Source organism: Tauraco erythrolophus, chromosome 23, assembly GCF_009769465.1.
Source record: "Tauraco erythrolophus isolate bTauEry1 chromosome 23, bTauEry1.pri, whole genome shotgun sequence".
In the NCBI taxonomy this organism is placed as follows: Eukaryota; Metazoa; Chordata; class Aves; order Musophagiformes; family Musophagidae; genus Tauraco; species Tauraco erythrolophus.
Window position 1 is genome coordinate 2,049,746 of NC_141487.1, and position 23,697 is coordinate 2,073,442.

At 53.3% G+C, this 23,697-nt stretch overlaps 1 protein-coding gene across 1 annotated transcript in view; it reads left to right on the forward strand.

The window, feature by feature from the left end:
* Window positions 1–2,591: 2,591 nt before the first annotated feature.
* The window catches only part of IGSF21 (immunoglobin superfamily member 21), a 38,618-nt gene continuing 17,512 nt past the window's right edge, over window positions 2,592–23,697 (forward strand). The window contains exon 1 of the mRNA XM_086625502.1: window positions 2,592–2,649. Within this exon, the coding sequence (XP_086481628.1) occupies window positions 2,592–2,649 (58 nt within the window). The remainder of the gene's footprint in view (window positions 2,650–23,697) is intronic.

Below are 23,697 nucleotides of genomic sequence, written 5' to 3' on the forward strand. Positions count from 1 at the left end.
TTCCCAGGAGATTAAAGAAAGGAGATGTCTATTGAATCCGCGGTGCAGTAAAGCGAGATTTGATTTCCAGACATCTCCGTGGCTTTTCCCAGAGGGAGAAGGGAGTGAAAAATCCAGCTCGCTCAAAGAAATTTCCAGCAACTAATTGATTTTTATATCTTTATTTAATTTTGGGTTTTTTTTGGCGCCAATCAACACAGAGCCTGGTGGTTTGCAGGGAGGTTATTTAAGAAACGAGCCATAACCCACCTGTTTTTGTTGGACTGGTGGCACTGGTTGTGCCGATGTCAGTGCAGGGGCATCCCTGGAAAACCTTCTGCTCCAGGGCTTTATTTTTTTTGCAAATATAAGCCCCAAAGGAAGATACTGGGGTTGGTTTGGGGTTGTGCTTTTTTTGGCATGGGGCTGGAAATGCTTTTGGGAAGCAGGGCTCAAGGGCTGTAAGAAAAGGTGTTGAGGAGGAGGAGTTGAGTACATGGAACCGGGAAAAAAAAATCAAAAGCAATTGCAAAAAAGTTGATTTTTTTTTTTTTGAAAGAGGTGTATTTTGGGGAAGTTTTCTTCTAAGGTGGAATAGGAGCAGAATGCGGCCTCCGACCTCGAGGAAAAGCTTCCTCCAGCCCCCTAATCTGCAAGCCCCAGGCCATCCCGCTCCCTGCCTGGGCTCCTCGGAAATAATATTTGCATCTTCCCCAATGTCCAGGAGCTCTTTAAATCTGGGGATTTGGAGGAAAACCAGGTCACCTGTGAAGCCGGGCCGTGGAGGGGTGTGCAGCCCCGGCTGGCGTGTGATTTTTGGGGGGACTGAACGGCTCCTGGGGCTGGATCCACCTGCTGGGGGGGCTGCGGGGAGAGGGCAATCAATGAAGGAATGGGGGGGCAGATGGAAACTGCTGTCTCAGGGCTTCCTCTGGCTGTCTGCGCCTGCCCCCCGCATCCTTGCCTGCATCCTTGCCTGCATCCCTGCCTGCATCCCTGCCTGCCCCCCACATCCCTGCCTGCATCCCTGCCTGCCCCCCACATCCCTGCCTGCCCCGCACATCCTTGCCTGCATCCCGCATCCCTGCCTCTATCTCACATCCCTGCCTGTATCTCTGCCTGCATCCCACATCCCTGCCTGCCTCTGTGCCCGCATCCTGCTCCCTACATCCCTGCCAGCCCTCCATATCCCTGCCTGCATCCCTGCCTGTGCCCCGCATCCCTGCCTGCATCCCGCATCCCTGCCTGCATCCCGCATCCCTGCCTGCATCCCACATCCCTGCCAACATCCCTGCTTGCATCCCTGCCTGCCCCCCACATCCCTGCCTGCCCCCCACATCCTTGCCTGCATCCCGCATCCCTGCCTCTATCTCACATCCCTGCCTGTATCTCTGCCTGCATCCCACATCCTTGCCTGCCTCTGTGCCCGCATCCTGCTCCCTACATCCCTGCCAGCCCTCCATATCCCTGCCTGCATCCCTGCCTGTGCCCCGCATCCCTGCCTGCATCCCGCATCCCTGCCTGCATCCCACATCCCTGCCAACATCCCTGCTTGCATCCTGCCCCCCGCATCCCTGCCTGCCCCCCGCATCCCTGCCTGCCCCCTGCATCCCTGCCTGCGTCCTGCCCTCCCTGTCTGCCCCTCACATCCCTGCCTGCATCCCGCATCCCTGCCTGGATCTCACCCCCCTGCCTGCATCCCGCATCCTCCCTCTGCCCCCTCCCTCTGCCCCCCTCCGGACCGTGCCCCGCCCCCTGCCCGGATCGCACATCCCCTCCCTGCACACATCCCCCCTCCCTGAACCGCGCTCCCCCTCCCGCACCCTCCAAACCGCCTCTCCACCCCTTCCTGCACCCCCTCCCTAAACCGCGGCCACCATACAGCGCCCCCTCCTCCCGCGCCGCATCACCCCCCAAAAAAAACCTCACCGCGCACCCCCTCCATACACCGCGCTGCCCTCCATACAGCGCGCACCTCCTTCTCCACCCCCAGACACCGCGCACCCCCCTTCCTGCCCCCCCAATATACCGCGCATCCCTTCTATATACCGCTTTACCCCCCCACCCCCCCTTCCTACACCCCCCTCCCGAACCTCCCATCCTCTTCCCCACCGTGCACTCCCATCCACCGCGCACCCCCTCCATATACCGCCTTAACCCCCCCCAAATACTGCCTTAAACCCCCCCAACCGACACAATCCTGCGCCCCCCCCCCCCCCCAAACCGCGCATTCCCTTCTCCATCCTGCACCCCCCTCCTCCCCCTGCCCCTCCCCGCTATACCGCCTCCCCCGGTACAACGCTCCCGCCCCCTCCAGCACCTCCCGGGGGCCGGACCGGGGCGGGCTCAGTGGCGGGGGGGGGTCGGGGGCGGGCGGCCGCCGCTTCGCTCCGCTCCCGCTGCAATAAATCGGCTTAGGGTGGCAGGAGCGGCGGGTGCGGGCCGAGGAGCTGACTGCTGGGGGCGGGGGGGGGGGGAAACAGGACACGGAGCCGGGCTGAACCCCCCCCCCCATGATACCCACCTGCCCCCCGGGCAGGGGGCTGGGGTGCCGGTGACCCCCCCCGCCCCATGGGGCTGCCCCCCCGCCCGGCGCGGGCATCATGCGGACGATGCGGAGCCCTCTGCTCCTCTCCCTGCTGCTCTGGGACCTCCTCGACCTGGCGCTGGGTGAGTGTCACCTCCCCCCCCCCCCCCCCAAAGATAAGGGACCCCCCCCCAACCTCCTTTCAGCCCCTGAAATAACGGGGTGTCCACCTGCACCCCGCTAAGCTCTGGGCTCCGCACCCCTGGGGCGGGGGGGCAGGCACCCTGTTGGGACCCGGTAATAGGGCACTGGTTTTGGAGCCGGTAATGGGGTGCTCGCTAATGGGACCTCCATTTTGGACCCGTTAAAGGGGTGTCTCCCCCTCCCCAAGAGGGAGCTGGTTTTAAAGCCATTAATAGGGTACTGGTGTTGGAGCCCTTAACTGGGGGCTCGTTAATAGGGCACCTGCTTTGGACTTGTTAATTGGGTACCGGTGGGGGGGAGCAGGAGGAGGAGATGGGGGGGTGCTCATCCCTCACCCCTGAACCAGCATCGCTGCGGGGGGGGACCGTATCCCCCTTCCCTGGGGCTCCAACAGCGAGTCCCAGCCCTGCTCACTCCATATGGGGGGTCTGTGCCCTGGGGATCCCCATAAGCTTTTTTTTTGGGGGGGATATCACAGCACCCAGGGGCACCCCAGCCCACCCTGCACTTTGGGCATGCGGGAGGTGCCCCAAACCTTACAGATGGGAAGGAGGGGGGACGCAGGAGGGAGAAGCAGCCCCCCCAAATCCTCACCGTCCCGGGGGTCTGCAGCCACCTGAGCTCCTAAATTAACATCTCGACACCCCGCTTTGCTCCGCGGAGGTTTTAATAAGAGCCCCCACACCCCCCGTCCCCAAAAGTGGGGGCTCCTTGGAGGTGACAATGAACAGGGCAGGAAACTTTCCCTTCCCCGTGCCCCGGGGGCTGCGGGGCACTGTGCGGTTTAATTTGTTGTGTGTTTGAACGTGATCTTCCTCTTTTTCCCCCCTTTTCCCCACGCACCCCCCAAAAAATCCCCCGCTGTGGGGTCTCAGGTGGCCGTTCTGTAATGAGGACAGCGAGACCCGGCTGCTCGCTGGAGCCCGAGAGGCTTTGCTGGGCGATGGAGAGACGAGCGGAGTTTGCTCGATATCTCCTTTTTTTTTTTTTTAATTTATTATTTTATTTTTTTTATATATCTATTCATAACGTACTTTTTCCTCTCCGGAAAACCGCCGTGGGCTGCTGCAGGGAGCGGGGAGGGGGAACGGCAGCCGAGCTCTGCGGGCTCGAACTGGGAGAGCTTGACACAAAGGAGCCGATTCTTCTCCGGCATCCGAAACAATCCCTCGGAGACCGCGGAGCGCCGAGCTTAGCCAGAGCCCGCCTGGGATTTGGCTAAACTGGGGCTGGGAAGGCGTCGAGCCGCTCCCGCATCCCTCTTTGCCGTCCCTGGTGATGGGATTTCTGTGCTGTCGGGCTGCGGTCGCTGCTTTTTTTTTCCCACCCCCTCCATCCCCGCTTGGCTCGCCGCATCCCGAGCATCCCGCCGGCGTCGGTGCTGCCCAACACGCGGTCGATGAGAAAACCTGCGCTGGGGGAGGAGGAATTCGTGCCAAATCCAGTCCTGCCTCCCACCGGCATCTCCTCTCCCCCTCCAACGCTGTTTTAAAGGTCACGGGGAGATAATTTTCAAGGAACAACACGTGGCCCCATGTGTCCCCCCTCCCTGGTTTGTCACCGGATCGTTTTTCCTCCCTTTCTCTTGGAATTGAGCGATCACTCTTCTGCCGCCAATTTGGGAGAGCGGGTGGGCAGCTACGGGCAAAACCTGCGTTCGAAATGTGTGTTTTGGGGGATAAAAAGGAAAAACAAAAAAAGGTCAAAGTTGTTTTGTGGTGGGTCCTGGGGAAGCCGGTGGCCCTGGGAGCGGGATTGGGGGTTATAAAGCGATGTGGGAGGAGGATCCCGGTGTTGAGCGGGGTCTCATGGGCAGGTTTGATGGATTTGGGCATCTGTGAGCCGAGTTTTGGCCCTTAAAACCGGGGTTTGGCCCTTAAAATCAGGTTTTGGCTCTTAAAACCAGTTTTGGCTCTTAAAACCATGCTGGGACTTTGCTGCTATCCTGAGGATCAGCTGCTTGAAGGATCTCCTGGCCCTCGAGGGGGAGAAACACCATCCCAAAAAGCCACTTTGCTCTCCGCTTTTTTAGTAAACAGCTAAAAATCGTTGCAAAAAACCTGATTTTTGGGGTGGGTGCACCCACCCTGCTGCCCCCCGCTTTGCTCCGGGTAGCAGAAGGGCTGCGCTGCTCCCAAAATTCGGCGGGCAGATGGCTTTGCCGTGGCTGACAGCATCCTTGGCTGGAACGGCCGGCGGCGTGGTGGTGAGGGAGGACGTGCTCGCGGAGATCCGTCCCCTCCCCATCCCAGCTCTTTCGCTCCCGAGCAGAATCCGGCCGCGGCGCCTGGGGAGATGCGGGGAGGGGGGGGAAACATATCCGACGCGCAAACTCCCACCGCTCTCCCTCGGTCCACATGTACCAAAGCCGTTTTTTGGGGGGAATCTCACTTATTTTTATTGTTGCCTTATATATCACGTGGCGCCGGCTCAACCGGCGGCTTCTCCCATCGCCGCTGCACCCGGAAAGAGCACCAAGGATCTATTGGAAGCGCTTCCCATCCTCCAAAACATCCTTGTAAAAGCCTTTTGGGTTTTCCTATCCATCGCCTCGGGATGAAAAGCCCTTTTATTTACCCAAATGGAGCTTGCTGGCTCCCTTGCTCTTCCGTAGGTCGGCTGGATCCTTCCTGCTGCGTTCCACATCCCTCCCGGGAGCATCACCCCTTGGAACGCAGGTTTGGGATTTTTTTTTTCCTTTATAACAAGCTCAGTCTCTCCTCTCGGCCAGAAAAAAAAGCTTCCCCGGGGGAGGGATAAATGGGTTAAGGAACGTCGAGATGAAAAAACGAGGCCACGCGGAGCAGGCTGGAGCGCGGCTGAGGATGGAGCCGGAGGCTGGGGAGCCCCAGCTGCGGAGCGGGGCGACGGCTTCCCGGCATCCGTCGGAATTGGGGAGCGGCTGATCTCGCCGGGGCGCTCGGCTCGGCGCCTCCAACGCCGTTTTCCCTTCAACGGGTTTTGTTTTACCGGCTGCGTGAAATCGGAGCCGCCGTTTGCGACCGCGGAGGCTGAGCGGGTCGAGGTTTGGGCTCGGCGCGGTGTTGATGCGGTCCGTATCCCAGGGGTTTGCTTTAGCTTCGATATTCCCCCTGCGGCATCTTCCGTGATGGGGAAAAAAAGGGAAAAAATTCAAGCGTAGCTCCTTATTGGAAGCTGTTTAGGGATTTGCTGGGTTTTACCCCAAAAGAGTAGGTTTGTCGAGGCTGAGCTTTGCAGGGACCTGCCCTTAGGGATGTCCCCGTGCTGCTGGATAAAAAAAAAATTGGGAAAAAAATCCCTTTATAGTTAGTATTTTATCTAAGATAAGTAGAAGATGCTCCTCCTTGCCAGCCTGGAGAAACTCATTTTTTCCCCTTTCCTTAGGAAAATAACAGCGTGCGGCTTTTCCCGGGGCGATGGGAGCCACTGGCTTGCGTCTCCATTGGGGTCCTGGAAAAGAAAAGAGGTTTTTTTGGTGGGAATTTGTGTGCTGGGGGGGGTAGGGGAAAGGAGGAGCATCTTCTGCGCCACGTGGGACCAAACCCAGCTCTAATTCACCTGCGAAAACGCGGCGCTGCCCTGCAGACCCGTCCCACGCTCCCTCTGTCCTTTTTCTACTCCTGATTTTTGGTTTTTTTTTTCCCCTGGAAAATCTCGCATTCAGCTCAGCATCACCTCTTTGGAAATCTTTTTCCTGCTGTTTCTAGGAATCGGGCATTTTCACGAAGCCTGCGCTTCGCTCTCTGGCTCAATCCAGGCCACGCGAGCGGCCGAAGGCCTTTCCGAAAAATCCTCCTTGCCGTGTTAACGACCTTTCCCCAATTAGCCCAGTTTCTCTCTTCCCACCAGCTGTGTTTTGGAGCAGTTTAGAGCCACCAGTTTGAATCTCGTTTCTCCGTGGAAACCCTCCTGCTTTAAACCATGGCTGATCCCTGGAGCGTTTCGGAAGCTCCTCCATGTGTCAGAGCTCAGGTTTGGGGGATTTCCCTCCCAAATTCCTTTGCTGCGATGAGAAATCCCTCGGTATTATTAGTGCCGCCTCCAAAATAACGCGCAGGGATGCGGTAGGGTTTGGGGGGGGGAGGGTCCCCTCCCTGCTGGAGTAGAGAGTCATGGGACAGGTCCTGGTTTTGCTTCTGAGGGCCTTGAGCTAAGCAGCCCCTGCAACAGGCAGCGTGCAACGTGCTGTACGCAACGGGCTGGATGCAACGTGCTGCGTGCTACGCGTAAAGTGCAAGGTGCTGCGTGCAAGGTGCTACGTTCTGCATGCAAGGTGCTGTAAGCTACGTGCAAGGTGCCATGTTCTGCATGCAAGGTGCTGTAAGCTACGTGCAAGGTGCTAGGTGCTAAATGCAAGGTGCTGCATGCCATATGCTGCATGCTAAATGCAAGGTGCTATGTGCTGTATGCAAGGTGCTGCGTGCTAAATGCAAGGTGCTATATGCTAAATGCAAGGTGCTACATGCTGCATGCAAGGTGCTATATGCTAAATACAAGGTGCTGCGGGCAATGTGCTATGTGCTAAATGCAACATGCTATGTGCTAAATGCAAGGTGCTACATGCTATATGTTAAATGCGAGGTGCTGCATGCAAGATGCTCTGTGCTACGTGCAAGGCACTACATATTAAATGCAAGGTGCTGCATGCTATAGTCTACGTGCTAAATGCAAGGTGCTACGTGCTATATGCAAGGCTTTATATGCTAAATGCAAGGTGCTGCGTGCTAAATGCAAGGTGCTATGTGCTAAATGCAAGGTGCTGCGTGCTAAATGCAAGGTGCTGCGTGCTAAATGCAAGGTGCTATATGCTGCATGCAAGGTGCTATATGCTAAATACAAGGTGCTACATGATACGTGCAAGGTGCTGCGGGCAATGTGCTATGTGCTAAATGCAACATGCTATGTGGTAAATGCAAGGTGCTACATGCTATGTGCTAAATGCAAGGCGCTACATGCTATATGTTAAATGCAAGGTGCTGCGTGCGAGGTGCTGCATGCAAGATGCTCTGTGCTACGTGCAAGGCACTACATACTAAATGCAAGGTGCTGCATGCTATAGTCTACGTGCTAAATGCAAGGTGCTACGTGCTACATGCAAGGCTTTATATGCTAAATGCAAGGTGCTACATGCAAGGCTTTATATGCTAAATGCAAGGTGCTACATGCTAAATGCAAGGTGCTACATGCGAGGCTTTATATGCTAAATGGAAGGTGCTGCATGCTAGGTGCTACGTACTACTTGCAAGGTGCTACATGCTGCATGCAAGGTGCTGCATGCTATAGGCTATGTGCTACATGCAAGGCGCTACATACTGAATGCAAGGTGCTGCATGCGAGGTGCTACGTGCTACGTGGAGGGTGCTGCATGCTGTACGCTACACGCTCCGTGCAATATGCTAAATGCTATATACCTCACAGCCCTCCTGTACGCCCTGTGGCTTCTCCGATGCCTCCCAGCACTCCCAGGCATGTCCAGCCTGGCGTTGCATCCAGGCTTGAGCAACATGGAAACGCGACTCAGCTCCTACATCGAGGGGGTTTATGGAGCATCCAGACGTGCCGTTAACAGCGTTCTCACCAGCCTCCCCTTTCCCATGGAGATGTTTTAGGGCTTGGCGTACCCCACCTGCCTTTTTTTCCTGGTTGTCATTGCAGAAATGGCCTTTTCTATCAGAAAACCCTCGACTGGGAATGAGGACTCTCGCCTCGCTCCTTTTGCCGAGCACTTTGAGATCTGCCGGTGAAAAGCTCTCGGTGGGGTCAGGCTAAGAGCAGGTTTTATCTAATCCAGATGCGCTCGTGGCTTGGGAATTAGGCTGAGACAGGGACAAGGATCATCCTAAGGCTCCGGCAGCACTTGCCGAGGGAAAAGCCTTCCGGGGAGGTGGGGATGGAGCCCAAACCTCACCCTGGCAAGGATGGAGATAGCCAAGAACCCGTCTGGAACCACGTCCAGGGAAGATGAAGCATCATTCCCTCGGGACCTGCTGGCGACGGGATTGCCTCAGTGCTTTGGGGTTTTTTTTCCGCCCTATCTCCGAAGAGAAAACCTCGATTTTGGTGACACCGAGTCAGGCTCTTTGCTCAGACATCGGCAAGGAGGAAAATCAAGGGCAGGAGCTCCTCCCTAAATCCTTATTTTTTGGAAGCAGGAGGTGCACCTTATATGAGGTGGGCTCGTAGCAAAGTGCGGGGCCAGTAACCCACCGCTGTGGTTCCCTTTATGGAGTTATTACATCACATGGAAGTTTTTCGGGGTCTGCGGAGCCGTTCGGACCGGGGAAGGTGCGTGCTCCGCTTGTTTTTGGGCTCAGCTGGCTGCGAAATGGGGTTTGTCCGCCCTGAATGGTGTCAGAGCCCTCCTCGATGTGCTTATCTAGTGTGGGGTGACCTCGAGCCCTTTTGGGGGGACCCTCCTTGCTGCCCTCTGGCAGGTGTAACACCTGGGATCCGCCGGCGTTGGCGGGAGAAGCCAGCGCAGGAGCTGATCGTTTGGAATGCAATTAGCGCTTGTATTAATTAGAAACAAAAGTATCATTAATGGGGTCCTGCCAGCCCCGGCGAGGGAGCTTTGAAGAGGAGGAGGAGGTTTTTCCAGCGCTGAGCTGAGCTGAATCTGCAGCAAAGCCCTTGTCTGCTGGAGATCTCCAAGGAGGTTTGGGGAATGACGAGAAAAATCCTGTTTCCCAGCAGAGGGATGTTGCGACCCAACGGAAGGGAGCCGCGGAGAGGGAAACGTGGCATCGCCGAGCCCTTTCCCAACCTTCCGACCACACGTCGCGTCTCTCCTGGTGCCGGGGAGCGTATCTCCAGCTGCAAAACCCTTCTTGGCTGGAAGATGGGGCATCTCAGAGGCGTTGCAGGGATTTAGTTCCTCTCCTGCCCCAAACCTCTGTATAATTTCCCGTTCTGATAATACCTACAACAATCTACTTCGGATGAGCAGCAGTTATTGCAGCCCCACTCCGCCTCCCTGTGCACGTAGATAAATCCTGATGCTGCGTCTTAGCTGGCCAGGACAGGGAAAATGGGAGCTGGAGAACCCTCCGTTGTCCCAACGTGCTTCGCACACATGTTTATACCCGTTTGTTTCTTTGCGAAGGGATCTGCAGCGACGGGGATGGGCTGCAGCGATGCAGAGATGCTCCGCAATGGGGATTTGGTTCTTCCCGAGGGAGCAAAGTGATGGGTGGGATGGAGGGTGATGGGGGAGACGTAGTGGGTGGCACTTGGGTTTGCTTCTAGGTGGGCTTCTATCCATGGAAATGCTTTTTTGGGGGAAGGGTTTCATGGATAACCCTGGATTCGCTGGTAGCAATGTTACTTTTGGTGGTGCTTGTGCTGGTGAGGACACCCAGTTGGTCCTCAAGGTGTGTTTTGCCCTTGGTGCCGATAACGCTTGAAAAGAGGAAGATGATGAAAGGGGTGATTTCGGCTGGTGGTTGTCATCGTCACAGCACTCAGCGATGATTTTGGGAGCTGCTGGCTCCTCACAGCAGGGCTGGGATGGGCCATCACAGCAGGAGGGGGAGAAAAAAGCTCCAGCTCAGCAGGTGGCACCAAAAGCACCAGTTTCACCCCAATTTTGAGGTGGTGGGGATATGGGCGAGCTGAGATCCTTGTACCCCAGCAAGCCCTTTTGTAGAGATGAGTATCTTCTTCATGATGAGTTGGCTGTTGGCTGCATCTTTGCTTCTGAAAAAAAAAGATTCTTGGTTTGGTTGGGAATGGTCTGGAAGGGGATTTTAACGGGCAAGTGATTTAAGTTTCCATCCCAACTTTGGCACCTCCAGAGAGCGGGGTTCAAAGCTTGGCCTTAAGTTGCGTTTAGGAAGATTTCCAGCCCAAATTCAGGCAGTCTCTTGATGTACCATGGTCTGAGATACTTTTTCTGCTCCATCAAGCATCTTTCTCCTATTTTTAAGCCCAGAAAAGCCCCATTCCTGCAGATTTAGCTTCTGCACAAGCTATTAGAAGAAGATCACACGTGCCGGCTTTGCTGTCCCACCTGCTTGCCCCATGAGCAGCACCAAGAGCATCCCAAGAGCTGGTGGTTGAATTTGGCTGGTTTTCTTGTGTTTCTCCTACAGATATACCTGCCGAGTTGCACTGCAGAAGAACGCAGTGACTCAGAGCGGGGTGGGACGATTTGGGCAACTTCATCTTAGAATCATAGAATGGCTTGAGTTGGAAGGGACCTCAAAGATCATCTAGTTCCAACCCCCCTGCCATGGGCAGGGACACCTTCCACTACACCAGGTTGCTCAAAGCCTCGTCCAACCTGGCCTTGAACACTGCCAGGGATGGGGCAGCCACAGCTTCTCTGGGCAAACTGTGCCAGTGCCTCACCACCCTCAGAGTGAAAAATTTCTTCCTTAAATCTAATCTAAATCTCCCCTCTTTCAATTTAAAGCCATTGCCCCTTGTCCTATCACTACACACCCTTGTCCAAAGTTCCTCTCCGGCTTTCCTGTAGCCCCTTTAGGTACTGGGAGGCTGTGATAAGATCAACCCGGAGCCTTCTCTTCTCCAGGCTGAACAGCCCCAACTCTCTCAGCCTGTCTCCAGAGCAGAGGTGCTCCAGCCCTCCCATCATCTCTGTGGCCTCCTCTGGACCTGCTCCAGCAGCTCCATGTCCGTCTTGTGTTGGGGCCCCCAGAGCTGAACACAGTATTCCAGGTGGGGTCTCACGAGAGCAGAGTAGAGGGGCAGAATCCCCTCCCTCGACCTGCTGGCCACACTGCTTTGGATGCAGCCGGCATGATGATCTTGCCGCGGCATCCCAAAATATACAGTGAGGTGCTGGGGAGCGGGATTTTGTCCATGTAGGATGGATAACAGACTAGATCTGCTGATGGAGAAGCACCGTACGATGGGTAGATATTGCTTCAGAAGGCCTGCAAAAGATCTGTCACCAGCAGGAATAAGGTTGGGTGATAACGCTTCTGGTTCGACTTCCAGACAGACCATCATTCATGGAGAAAAACCTCCATGAAAAACCTCGGGCCATCTTCCCCTCGTAACTCCATAACAAGGAATTTTCCGTAAGCGCCGGCCGAGGTGGCTCTTTCTCAGCTATATTTGTGCCTCGTTGCGTTATTCTGACTTCTTTTTTGGTTTGTTTTTTTTTTTTTTTTTTCTTCTCTAAGGAAGTTCTTCACCAGCAGTTGATGTATGCAAACTGGCTGGAGATAGTCGGGTTTCCTCCTGACGGAGAACGAATTTACGCCGCTGTAATTATAGCAGCGGCGTGGGAGCGGAACGACGCTCGAGGAAGCGCAGGCGAGCCCACTTGCCAAATTAAACCCTTCTGCTCCTAGAAACGTGTCTTTAATTCTTTTTTTTTTTTTTTTGGAGTGTGGAAAACCACATCGGGGCGACTTGGTGGTAGGAAACGATTCGGAGGGGGCGGGATTCGGGCGCTTGGATTTTAGGGACGCTCGTGCCTCTGGGTCCGTTTGCGTGGACCATCCTCCACTGTCTCTTGGCCACGAGAAGACAACCCGAGTCTTTCAAATTGAAAGGGCTTATTTGAACAATGTTGTCTCTCTGGCAAAGGGAGAGAACATATTGAATGGTTATATTTAGCGCCGGGCAGAGGACAAAGCAGATGCAGAGAGATTTTTAACGCAGGAATGTTAATCACTTCTGCCACGCCGCTTCAGAGATGCGTATATATATTTTTATATACATATATATACGCAGCACACACGTGCTCAGACACCCACGTACTCGCTGAGGATGAGGATGGGAGTTGAACATCCCTCCTTGCTTTGCTTTTTGATCTTTTTCCACTGCGGAAAGCCCGTGCCGGTGGGGCAAAGCGATGCGGCTCTGGGAGCTGGAGACCCCGAAACGCGCCGCGGGAGTTATGCATTTTGGATCTATAGGGATGTGTGCAGCCCCCTCCCTGGTTTTCTGCCCCCCAAAACGGGATGGGGATGGGAAGGAGAGCGCTTCCAAGCTCGCAGATGGGCCAGCGAGCTGCGAGGAAAACCTACCGCATTACCCAGCCTCTATTACCCACCCTCGTGGGAGCACTGAATTAAAGGAAATATTTTATGATCCTACGCTTCGTTATGTTTTATTAAAAGCAGAGCATCGGCCTCCCCTGCCACATTCATCAGATCAGAGGCTCTGTTGGTGGTTGTGGGGTTTTTTTTTCCCTCCCTCCCAAGCTCTTGCTGCCATCGCTGTTGCTTCCCAAAGCATCCGACCGCTTGGGTTGGGTTGTAGGGGCTGGTCCAGGGTGTCCTGGCAGAGGAGGAAAATATGGGCCGGGGTGAAAAACGTGGCTGTTTGTTTTGGATATGGAGCGTCCTCAGATAAATGAGCTCAGGGAATGTGGAGTTGTGCTGCTGAAATAGCGGGTGAATGCGGGAAGAGGGATGGATGCGGGAAAGCGGAGTCACGGGGAGACATCACCCCACGGGGGGATTCGTGCTATGGATGTTGATGAGTGCATCCTCAGGAAAAGACACTCGGAAAAGCCTCCCCCCATTTTTCGGCTTCGCTCCATCTCGGGGCGGTCAAGCCCAGGGTGGGAGAACCTCTGGGATGTCGCTGTTTTTGGGGGAAAAGACCCCCAAAACCACCAACGTCCCCTGTGCAGAGGTAAAGTCACGAGCGGGGCTGGGAGTTTTGCTGTATCAGCCTTGGAGATCAGCAGCGAAACCCAAGACAAATTTTGATAGCCGGGCGTATCTGGAAGCAGTTGGGAGAGAGAAAGGTATTAATTAGCAGTTATTTCTCAACGGTGCGGAGATGGATAGGGATTAAGGTAACAGCCATGTGCGTCCTCTCCGTACGAGCGGCGAAGTAACGGTAAATCAGTGTTATGAATCGGCGCTGGAAGAGGGAGATATTTTTTAATCTTATTAGCGGCGCGGCATTACGGCGAGAGCAAAGGGATTATTAATCACGGAGCGTAGATGGGGGAGAAGAGGGTAGCTTCAAATTAGCAATCCCACTTGGTAGAGTGAGAGGGGGAGCGGAGATGGGTTGGGAAAAGGCAGCGGGTGGAGGCTGGGTCGGGCGGGAGGTACCAAGGGAAAGGGCGAAAAGGCCGGCATGAGGGGGAGGTTGGGATGCGGCCGCCCATCGCCTCGGTCAAGTTGGAGCCCGGGAGAGGGCCAGTGCCAAAGCTTGGAGCTGGAAATCCCTGGAGGTTGTGTCTGTTGTGATGTAGGGTGGGCAGGTGTCTGTCCCGTCAACCTGTCCGTTGATCTGTCCCTCCCTCCCTCCATCCCTTCATTCCTTCATCCTTCCCACCACCTATCCTTTTTGCTTCCTCCCTCCCTCCATCTATTCCTTCCTTGCTCCCTCCATCTATTCCTTCCCTCATCCCTCCATCCCTCTCTCTATTCCTCCATCCATTCTTTCCTCCATCCCTCTATCCTTCAATTTTTCCATCTGTCCCTTTTTTCATCCTCCCTCTCTCCATCCTTCTGTCCTTCTTTCCATCCTCCCCCTTCCCCTTCCCCTTCCCCTTCTTTATTTCCCCCCTTTCTCTGCCTGAGGTTGTGCCTTGGGAGATGTCGTTCAGAAGGAAAACAGACAAAAAGAAAATTAATAATAATAATAATCCCTTTTCCAGTTACACGGCGCAGGAATCGATGGTGCGGGCAGAGATTGCTCATGGCAGACGCCCGGGAAGCGGGGGGAGAATCGATGGCTGCCTCGTTTGTCACCAACCAGAAATAAGGGATAATCGGATTTCCTGCAAATAGAGAAATAAATAAGCAAATTCATCGTCTGGGTTATGGTCACCTACTTCTCCTGGGTTACTGTGGCCACCTCGGCACGGCAAAACCCCGCTGGGACTCTTGGCTCGGTGGGCAACTTGATGGTGGCATCTAAACCTAAATGCTCATACTCTTTCTTTGGTGAAATTAAGGATTTTCCCCCTCCTGCCCACCCCAAACCTGTGTTTCTCCCACTAAAGCTGGAAGAGAAGAAAAGAAGGTTTAAGGAGGATCGGGGGGTTTCAGATGGGAAAATTCTAAATATGCTTATTTTTTGGAAGAGTAGCATCTCTAATAATCCGTCGCTGTTACTCCAGGATGGGATTTTTGCTGGATCTCAGATGGGTTTTGTAAAGGGTCTTACTCCCCTCCTTGCAAGTGGAGAAACTGAGGCACGGAGCGGGACTCACTCCAAAAGGCGCCCTTTGAGCAGCTCCCTCCTGCTTCCAGCTCTGCTAATTAACCCTGGCCGGGATTATTGCTCCAGCCCAGATTAACGCTGCGAGCCGTGGTTTCAAATAATTAGCTGCTGGTGGCCTAATCCTCACCCCGATGAAGGGCGAAGCAGCGGCAAAACCATCAGCTGCTGCCAGTGGGTCCTTTCCCAGTTTACCCAAGTGGCAGATTGGTCTTTGCTGGGAGCTCAACACCTTTTTTCCCAGATTTTGACATCTGTATCTAATCCATCAGCTCCACTTTGGAGCTCTGCCAAACCAGACTGGATACAAATAATTTGCTTTTTTGAGGGTTTGGGTTTTTTTTTGCCTCCTGGTGGCAAAACCCCCAGGATGGTTTTTGCTTGGCGGTGTTTTGGAGCCTCTGGAATCCCAGGTGAGGTTTTTCCATAATCCCTCGTGGTCGAGGGGGCAACATCCAGATGTTGCATCTTCCTGATGCCGATATGGGGAGAGATGCCAGAAAGGATCCGGCCGATGGGAGAAATCTGTATTGGGATGGAAAGTTTAGCCTATTGCTGGAAAAAAAAGAGATTTTGGGAATTTGCTGGTGAAGGGGGTAAAAAACCCCCACGTTTCCAATCCTTTACAGCACAGGATTATGATACGGTATCTCCTCCTGCCACGCTTAATTCCGGATTAAACCCCACATCTGCACTGGGGAGGGGGGTTTACTGGAGATTAGCGGATCCCACCACCCTCGTCGTGATGCTGTTTGATTGAAAATAATGAAAAAGTAGAGGGGGGTGTGAATTTTTAGCACACACAAGCTCGTAGGAGGCTGCTAAGGTTTCAGAGCATCTGAGCATCCCAGTCCCGAGCACTGGGAAGGCACCGTTGGAAGGATTTTGGGGGGGAATACAGCACTGTCCTGGAGACTTTGCATTGAATTTGGTGCCTGGCGATGGCTCCTGCTCTGCAAAAATGGGATTGTAGGAAAATTCCTTGTCCAACGAGCTTGGGATTTGCTGGGGAAAACAAGACCCCACTGCAAGTCTCCATGGAAATATATGGAATTACTGTGCTTGGAGGAGCGGTGCACCATGCAGCACAGGGGAGAGCTGGTAGAGGGTAGAGCTGTAACGGGGTAAAATAAGAAAGAATTGGGTTTTTTTTAGAAAAAGGAGAAAGCGAATCTCTCCGGGGAGTTATTGGCAGAAGAGGGAGGGAATTATTGCTTTGCTGTCGAGGCTGAGGGGCGGCAGCAGTTTGGGGTGGAAAGCTTGAAGGAAAAATCCAGCTGCCATGGAGAAAACCCGCGGGAGAGCGAGAAATCCTGCAGGAACTGGGTTTGCTTAATTGGGGAAGGGAAAATTTGGGGCGAGGAAGGAGGGATGAGTACTTCGAACCCAGCGTGCACGGGGATGGGCGGCATCTCCCGCCCCGTCGCGCCTCGTTTTGCCAAAAAATCTGTTGGCTTTAGCTCACGGGGTGGGAATAATATGGGGGCGCGGTTGGGATCGAGGAATCTGCCTGAAACAGCTGGTGTGGGGTTTTTCAAACGGCACGAATGGCAGGCTGCGCTGCAGGCAATCAGCCCTTATTTGCATATATGCATACATGCAAATGAAGGGAGCGATCTCCATTTTAAAAACGGGGCATCTGAGGCCCAGGTTGACCCAGGCCAGTGTTTTGGGCTTCGTTTTGGCACCGGCAGCTGCTCACACAGCTGGAGAGAGGTCAAGAGGTGCCAGCAAAGCCATTACTCCGAATCAGTGATGCCACTGAGTTTTTGGAGGAATTCGGCTCTCCTGGTCTCAGTTTCCCTCCTCCCCTGGGACAAAACATCATTTCAGACTCTGAAAACACAAAAAAAAAGCACTCAGGACGGCCAAATCCTTAAACAACCCTTAAATAGGGGTAAAGAAACAAGACCAACGAGCAATGTAATGATGACAAACATCCTCCCCTTCCAAAAAACCAAACCCAACGACCCGTCGCAGGTCGTGGCCACCGATTTTAGCAGCTATAAACCTCAGCCAGGTGCTTCGGCACTGCGGTAAAGCATTTTATTTTAATGGCAGTATGAGTAGGGTGAAGATGCAGTAGTAAAATACGCTCCTTCCCTCTCCGAGCGTCGTCGGGAGATGGAGGAGCGCGTCGTAAGCCGTTGGCTTTACGGCGATGCGCCGAGCGTGCCGGTAGCGCGTGTGTGTGGGGGGGGAAGAAATTATAAATAAAACTTTACTGCGCTAGATTAAATGCTGCTAAACATACTTCACGTCTGCGTGGCGGCAGGAGATAAATATTCCATCTATAATTTATGTACATGGCTTCCCAGGCTGTGCGGGGCGGGTCTGGGAGCAGCTAATAAAATACGATATATCAAGAAGACTTATCAATGCAACAAGCACAACCCTGCTGATAAGGTGCGTGGGGTGGCGAGACCCGTCTTCTTCACGTCGACTACTCTTTTTTTAGGGTTGATGCATGGGGTTTTGGGGTTGGGTGGGTGTTTTGCAAGCGGCTGTTGGGTTTTAGTTGGGTCTCTGGTCTTTCTCCGTGGGTGTGCATGTAGAGAAATGCTCATCTAGGGGTAACCTCAGTCTTCAGCCTTGGAAGTGTTGAAATATTACCCAAAGGGAAGATATTTTTCATCCATCCCAGTAAGGTACTCCCCAAATCCTACTGCTCCCAGTTATCCAGGACTGTCGCTTCCCTCCAAACCTCCTTTTTTTTGCATTCACCCCCAAATCCTCACTTCTTCGCCATCTGGAGCATCGCTCATTTTGTAGTCGGTGGGTTTGGCTTCACAGTGGCTGATGTCTCTCAGGGTGGGCAGGATGCATCCCTTGGCTTTATGACTTCAGGATTTGCTCCACCAACGTTGTGTCTCTGAGTGTCTTTCTTAGAAATCACCTGATTTTTAGGTTGAGGGATCTATTGACCATCCAAACGATGCATCCGAGGTCATCCTGGATGTCTGTAGCAGGGCGTGGGCTTGCTCCGGCCATTTTATCTCAAAACTTCCATCTCTCTGTTGGAACTACCAATTTCCCGAGGATTTCAGGCAAACGCCTTGACGGAGATGTAGTACAAGCACCAGCTTGGAGCTGTGAGTAAACGGAGCCAAGCTAGAAATGGGCTTTCTCATCTTGTGCTCCGATGAGCCGGAACAGCTTTGCCGATGAGCCTTCGCTTAGAAGAGGCGCGATGAAGACGTTAAAGCGGGTTTTGTTTCAGTCCGTGCCCAAGCCGCGTAGCTGATACGGACGGCTCTATCCGCCGCGGATTTGTTTGTCGGGAGACACGCACCAAAGGTGGTGACAAGCTTGTAAAAAGCTGGTGTTTACATCTGTTTTATTAACCGGCACTTGGTGATGGATAGAGCTGATGCTTGAGGAGTTGATAGAAGGAAACGAGAGAGGGAAAGGTGGAGATGTGGAAGGAAGAGATGGAGAAGAGGCAGGAAATGGATGTTGGAGATGGAGAGGAGGCAGGAGATGGATGTTGGAAATGGAGAAGAGGCAGGAGATGGATGTTGGAGATGGAAAAGAGGCAGGAGATGGACGTTGGAGATGGAGAAGAGGCAGGAGATGGACGTTGGAGATGGAGAAGAGGCAGGAGATGGACGTTGGAGATGGAGAGGAGGCAGGAGATGGACGTTGGAGACAGAGAAGGAAACACCGCAGCATCCCAAGGCTCCCGGGACCCAAATCACCCATTGCATTTGCATACCCAAAGTGGCCCAAACGCTCCCTTTCTGTGGCCGAGGTTATTTAACGTGCTGAGGTCGTGCTGACGTGCATGAAAACCCCACTGAGCTGAAGCATCTGTAACGTGTTTGTAGCCCAGCATGATCCATTTTGACCCTTGCTCTCCGTTCCTCTCCAGCCTGTGGTGTTACTGCACCATACCGGGGCTTAGCTATAGGCGCCGGCATATAAGATCCAATGTCTGCCCTTAAGAATGTAAAAAGGACTGTAGTGTTCCTAAAGAAGACAAAACCGGTCTTAAAAATTGATTTTTCTGAAGATATATCGACATAACTCTTTGGGAAGCCCTGATGTGATTGCACAGTGTTGAAGATGCTCTCCGTGATGCTGAGACGGCGAGACGCAAGTGACGTTGGGTACAAAATTAGGCTGGATTTCTTTTTTCTTTTTGGCTAGGATATTTTTTTTCCAGGAGAAAGCCAGGGTTTAAGGAAAAAAGGAAAGCTGTGGGCAGCGTTCAAAAGATCTATCTCAGCTGTATTTCGTCACCGGCGTTGAAATCGTTGGCAGTTGGCTTTGGTTTTTGCCGTATACGCCCTAAAACAAAGCAGAAAGCTTTGGATGGGGACATGGTGATAAACTTTGACCAGTAAAGCTTAGAAACCCCATCGTTTTGTACCGTTTGGACAGATTTTAATCATTCAATCCAAACTGCAGCAGACCCTTTAGGGCCTGTCTGTCCCCAGCAGCCCCAAGGAAGTGGTTTCCTCAGTTAATCTTGCTTTAAAAGGGGTCGAAAGGCCAAACCGGCCACGCTCCATCAATGTATTGATTAAAATTATTGATTTACATAACAAAGAGCTAACAAGACACAAGGTGTGTCCGTGGGGTCCGTCAGGTTCAACGCATCCTGTTGAGTTAGAGAAAAACGTACCAAAGCATATTCTGTACGTACTCCCTATATATTCTATACGTACTCCCTATATATTTTATACGTGTTCCCTACATATTCTATGCATCTTCTCCCCAGCTCTGCAATACTTAAGGATTTAAGGGCTGGTTTGGTCCAGCAGCCCCCGTAAAGAATAATTAGAGGTGCAGCTGCAAAGTGTTTCCTCCCACTTATGCAAATGGATGAGGTAAGAGGCATCTAATTAAATGTTTGTACTTTAATACACCGCAGTGTGAAGGAAGATGAATTTTAATTACCGGCTCTTAATTGTTTGGTCGGCCCGTTAATATCCTATTTACACAGGATTAATACAATTTGCTCTCTGCCAGCGGGGCTCTTCCTCACAGCGGGTAACGCTGGCGTTCGGGGCTTTAATTCATTAAACAACCCCGTTTCGCAAAAGCCGCCGCGATTTTTGGGTGAGTTTGGGGATGCTCAGCCCTGCCAGCGCTGGGCTTTTGGTTTTCTTGAAGGAAAAACTGGAAATTTCAAGCAAAACTCAAGCAGTTCATGCCTTTCGAAGCATGAATGGGCTCCCCCAACCCCTTTTTTTGCCTCCGCAAAAGGACCGTCTCCTTTGGAAGCGCGACGCTGATTCCATCTGTCACATAACATTCCACTCGCTGTTGTTCAACTTGGGTTAAAATACTTCTCCGTTTCAAAAACAACCCCCCCCCCCAAAAAAAAAATAAAATCAGCGCAGCAGCTTTCCAAGAGGAAAAACTCAAGATTCAGCAAAATTTGGCCGCTCTGGATTGGGACAGATGCGAATCCTTCACCGGTTCTTGCCCCTTGCAGCCCTCCTGGGTTAGCAAGAAGAGGCAACACCACGTTAGAATTGGAAATCGTCCTGGAATGTCATAAATAAGGCATCACCGGGGCTGAGGAGGAAGGGAGAAGGTGTTTGCTGCGCTCACAGGAACGGGAGCAACTGCCGGCGTTTAATCTTTAATGAACAAGATGTTGCAAAGTGCTGCGAGTCAAAGCGCGTTTGCTTAATGCTCCTCAACCCCGGCTTGTGGCGGGTGACGTCCCCGTCCGCGGCACTTCGTGCACGGCCATGAACCTTTGCACGCCGGTGATCTCCCCTCGTGCCGAGCATCATCTTCCTCTGGTTGAGAACGGGGAGCGGGATCGCTCCCTGCTTTTTTTCGGGGTGGTTTGCAATCCTTTAGCGTCCCAGCTGGCTTTTTTGCAAGGGGCAAAGTGCCTCCTCGAGCAGCAAATGCCTTAAATCCTGGAAAATGATGAAAATCAGCCCTGTGCCGATGAGCGGGGTCCTGGTCCCTTTTTACCCCCTCCCTCCTTGTATTTGCACCCCGAAATACCTCCCTGGCCCCAGCTTAGAAAAGTGAGTGCTGGAAGGTGGTGGAGGAATTGGTGTGAATTATGTATAAGCCCCGCTAATCACGGGCTGATTAAAATGATGATGTGTTAATATTATCTCTCCTCGTCGCCTCCGCCGAGGAGGACGTGTCGGCACCTGAAGGATGGAGGGGACACGGTGGGGGCAGATGGGGCAGCTGCGTCCCCCTGTGTCCTCTTCTCCGGCTCCATCCCGATGCATCGCTCCGCTCTGATCCCTGGAAACACCGTTTGACGATCCCCAGATGTGAGGATGGGACAGGTTGAACCTTGGGGACATGTCCTGAAGGGACAAAACCCACCATTGGCTTTTTGGAAAGCACTGGGAGGTGAGAAATCAAGAAACAGCAGTGCCAGACGATATTAATAAATTAATATTTAATTTAGATGTAGTTTTAAAAAATATCAGGCATGGGGGGAAGACGTGGAGGGGTCACTTTGTGGTGCTGGGATGTGCTGGAAGGTTCCATCACCCCGAGGTTTTCAAGGGTACCCGGAGGTGCCCTCGGGTGGCTGCCAGACGCCCACCCAGCCGCTCTCCCACTCTTCCCCCTCCTCGGCAGGACAGGGAGGACCGTTCCGAGGGGTTCAGCTGCGCGTGCTGCATCCCGAGCGATTTCCACGGGGTGACCGGCTGCTCTCTCGTGCAAAAAGCCCTGATGGGACACTGAAACGGGGCAGAAATGGGACTTTCTGCCAGCGCTTCGCTGGAAGCATCTCCAGGGCTGGGGTGCAACCTGCCTCCTCCCTTGCAGCGCTTCGGTAATTGAAAGCTCGGAGCATGTTACAATGTGCTGCTTTTATTAACGTGTCACTCCCCATTTAAAAGGACATTTCATTTATCTCTCCCCTCCCCCTCTCTTTTTCTTTTTTTTTTTTTTTTCCTTTTTTCTTTTCTTTTTTTTTTCTTTCTTAAACTGGATGTCGCAAGAATTCCCACCGCTTGCCGGCGAAAATACTCTTCTCTCCCCGGGGATGCGATCTAATCAGAGGGCTGAATTTCCATAGGTCAGGATCTAATCAGAGGGTGGCCCGGCGCAGCTTTCGCTATGAAATATGTCTTATTTCAAAAGAGCAAAGGGGAAGGAGAGGAGCTTCGTGGTTCGGAGCTGCCTTTGGGATGCTGATAATGTGGATTATAGAGACGTTGGGTTGGGCTCCTCCTGTAAAGGTGCAGATCTGGTGCTTGGCTCTCTTTAAAAAGTCCTTAAAATCCAGCGCTACCTGTCACCGCTGCTTTCTTCTCCCCAGAAAATCCAAAAAAAGAGACCAAATGGGATTTTGAGAACCGGTGACGCTTCGCCGGCCTCTGCTGTCAGAAAGCGAAGGGAAGGAGGGGACGAGGGATGAGATTTGCACGTCAACCACGGCGAAACAGCAGGTTTTGGACGGCTCCATCTGGATTCCTGCTTTATTTTTCAGCGCCTTCCCTTCTTTTTCTCCTCCCTTACACACATCCGTAGTGTTTTGGGGGCTGACTCGTCCTTCTCTTCGCTCTCACTCGTGCTCTTTCCCTCCTTCCCATCTTCTGGGGTGATTTTGCTCTGAATTTGAGCAGCTGATGCACTTCGAGCAGGTGGGGTTTCGCCTTCCTTCCCCTTCCAGACATCGCTGGGGCTCCAGAATCAGCCTTCTGCGATGTCTCCGTCCTCCCCCAGCACCCAATTACCGGGCGTAGAGGTGGGAGCTGGTGGGCTGCAGCCCCGTTGACATCTCAAAGTGGTTTGGCAGCACGTGGAAGGACCAGAGCGAAAGTCAAAACCTGAATTTGTGGGTTTTTGAGCTTTCGGGAAGAGACAGGTTGGGGATGTGTTTGCAGGGGGATTTGCTCGGGTAAAGGCTTGTGCTGATGCATTTACTGCGCGTGGGTGGAGGTGGGTGGCCGGAGGTGGGTGGCCGGAGGTGGGTGGCCGGGGCCACTCCGAGCTTGGCTGGTTTTGATTTAAAAAGCCACCAACCATCATGAGATGGTCTAAGTGCCACCAAAATGCCTGGCTGGACTGGGATGGGGATGCTTGGGCTTCCTGTTGCCATGTGCAGAGTCTGAAATGCAATGCCATGGGAAGAGGGATGGAAAACCATCCGGAGATCATGGAATGGTTTGAGTTGGAAGGGACCTTCAAGATCGTCTGGTTCCAATCCCCCTGCCATGGGCAGGGACACCTTCCACTACACCAGGTTTCTCAAAGCCCCATCCAACCTGGCCTTGAACACTTCCAGGGATGGGGCAGCCACAGCTTCTCTGGGCAGTTATGATGATGTGGTTACGAGCCGAGAACTCCTATATCCCAAAAATTTGCAGGTGTGAGGGAAAATACAACCTTAGCTTCATCTTTGTCACCCATTGTTCTGCCTCTGGCTTTATTTAATCGCCCTGTTGATCCGTGTCGGGGGCAGGAGGGATGTAATCTCACCCAGCAGCTCTCAACGCCGGTTGATGAAGAGGCAGAGCTTTTCCACGAGCACGAAGGCTCCGTCCCCGCTGCGAATCCATCCCCCGTTTCCTTTGGGCAGATGCCACCGTGCTGCAAAACCTTCGCTCGTCCCCCCCTTCCCTTTTAGCTTTCGCTCCTGTTGCTCGTCTCGCTTTTGGAAATGTCAAAAGCAAAGCGAGGAGGAATCGGGACACCGGCTGCGAGACCTCACCTGACCTTCCTCGCCTCCCTCTTCCTCCTCCCTCTCCTATTACTGCCTCTCTATATCTGCAAAGCCCCCAACTCGAAGTGGACCGCGTGCTGCGTTGGCAGCCGCGAGGAATTAATCCTCCCTGCAACGTGCTGAAATAAACCCTGGGCGGGCGAGGGGAGAGGCCGGCGAGGAGCCGGCGCCGACG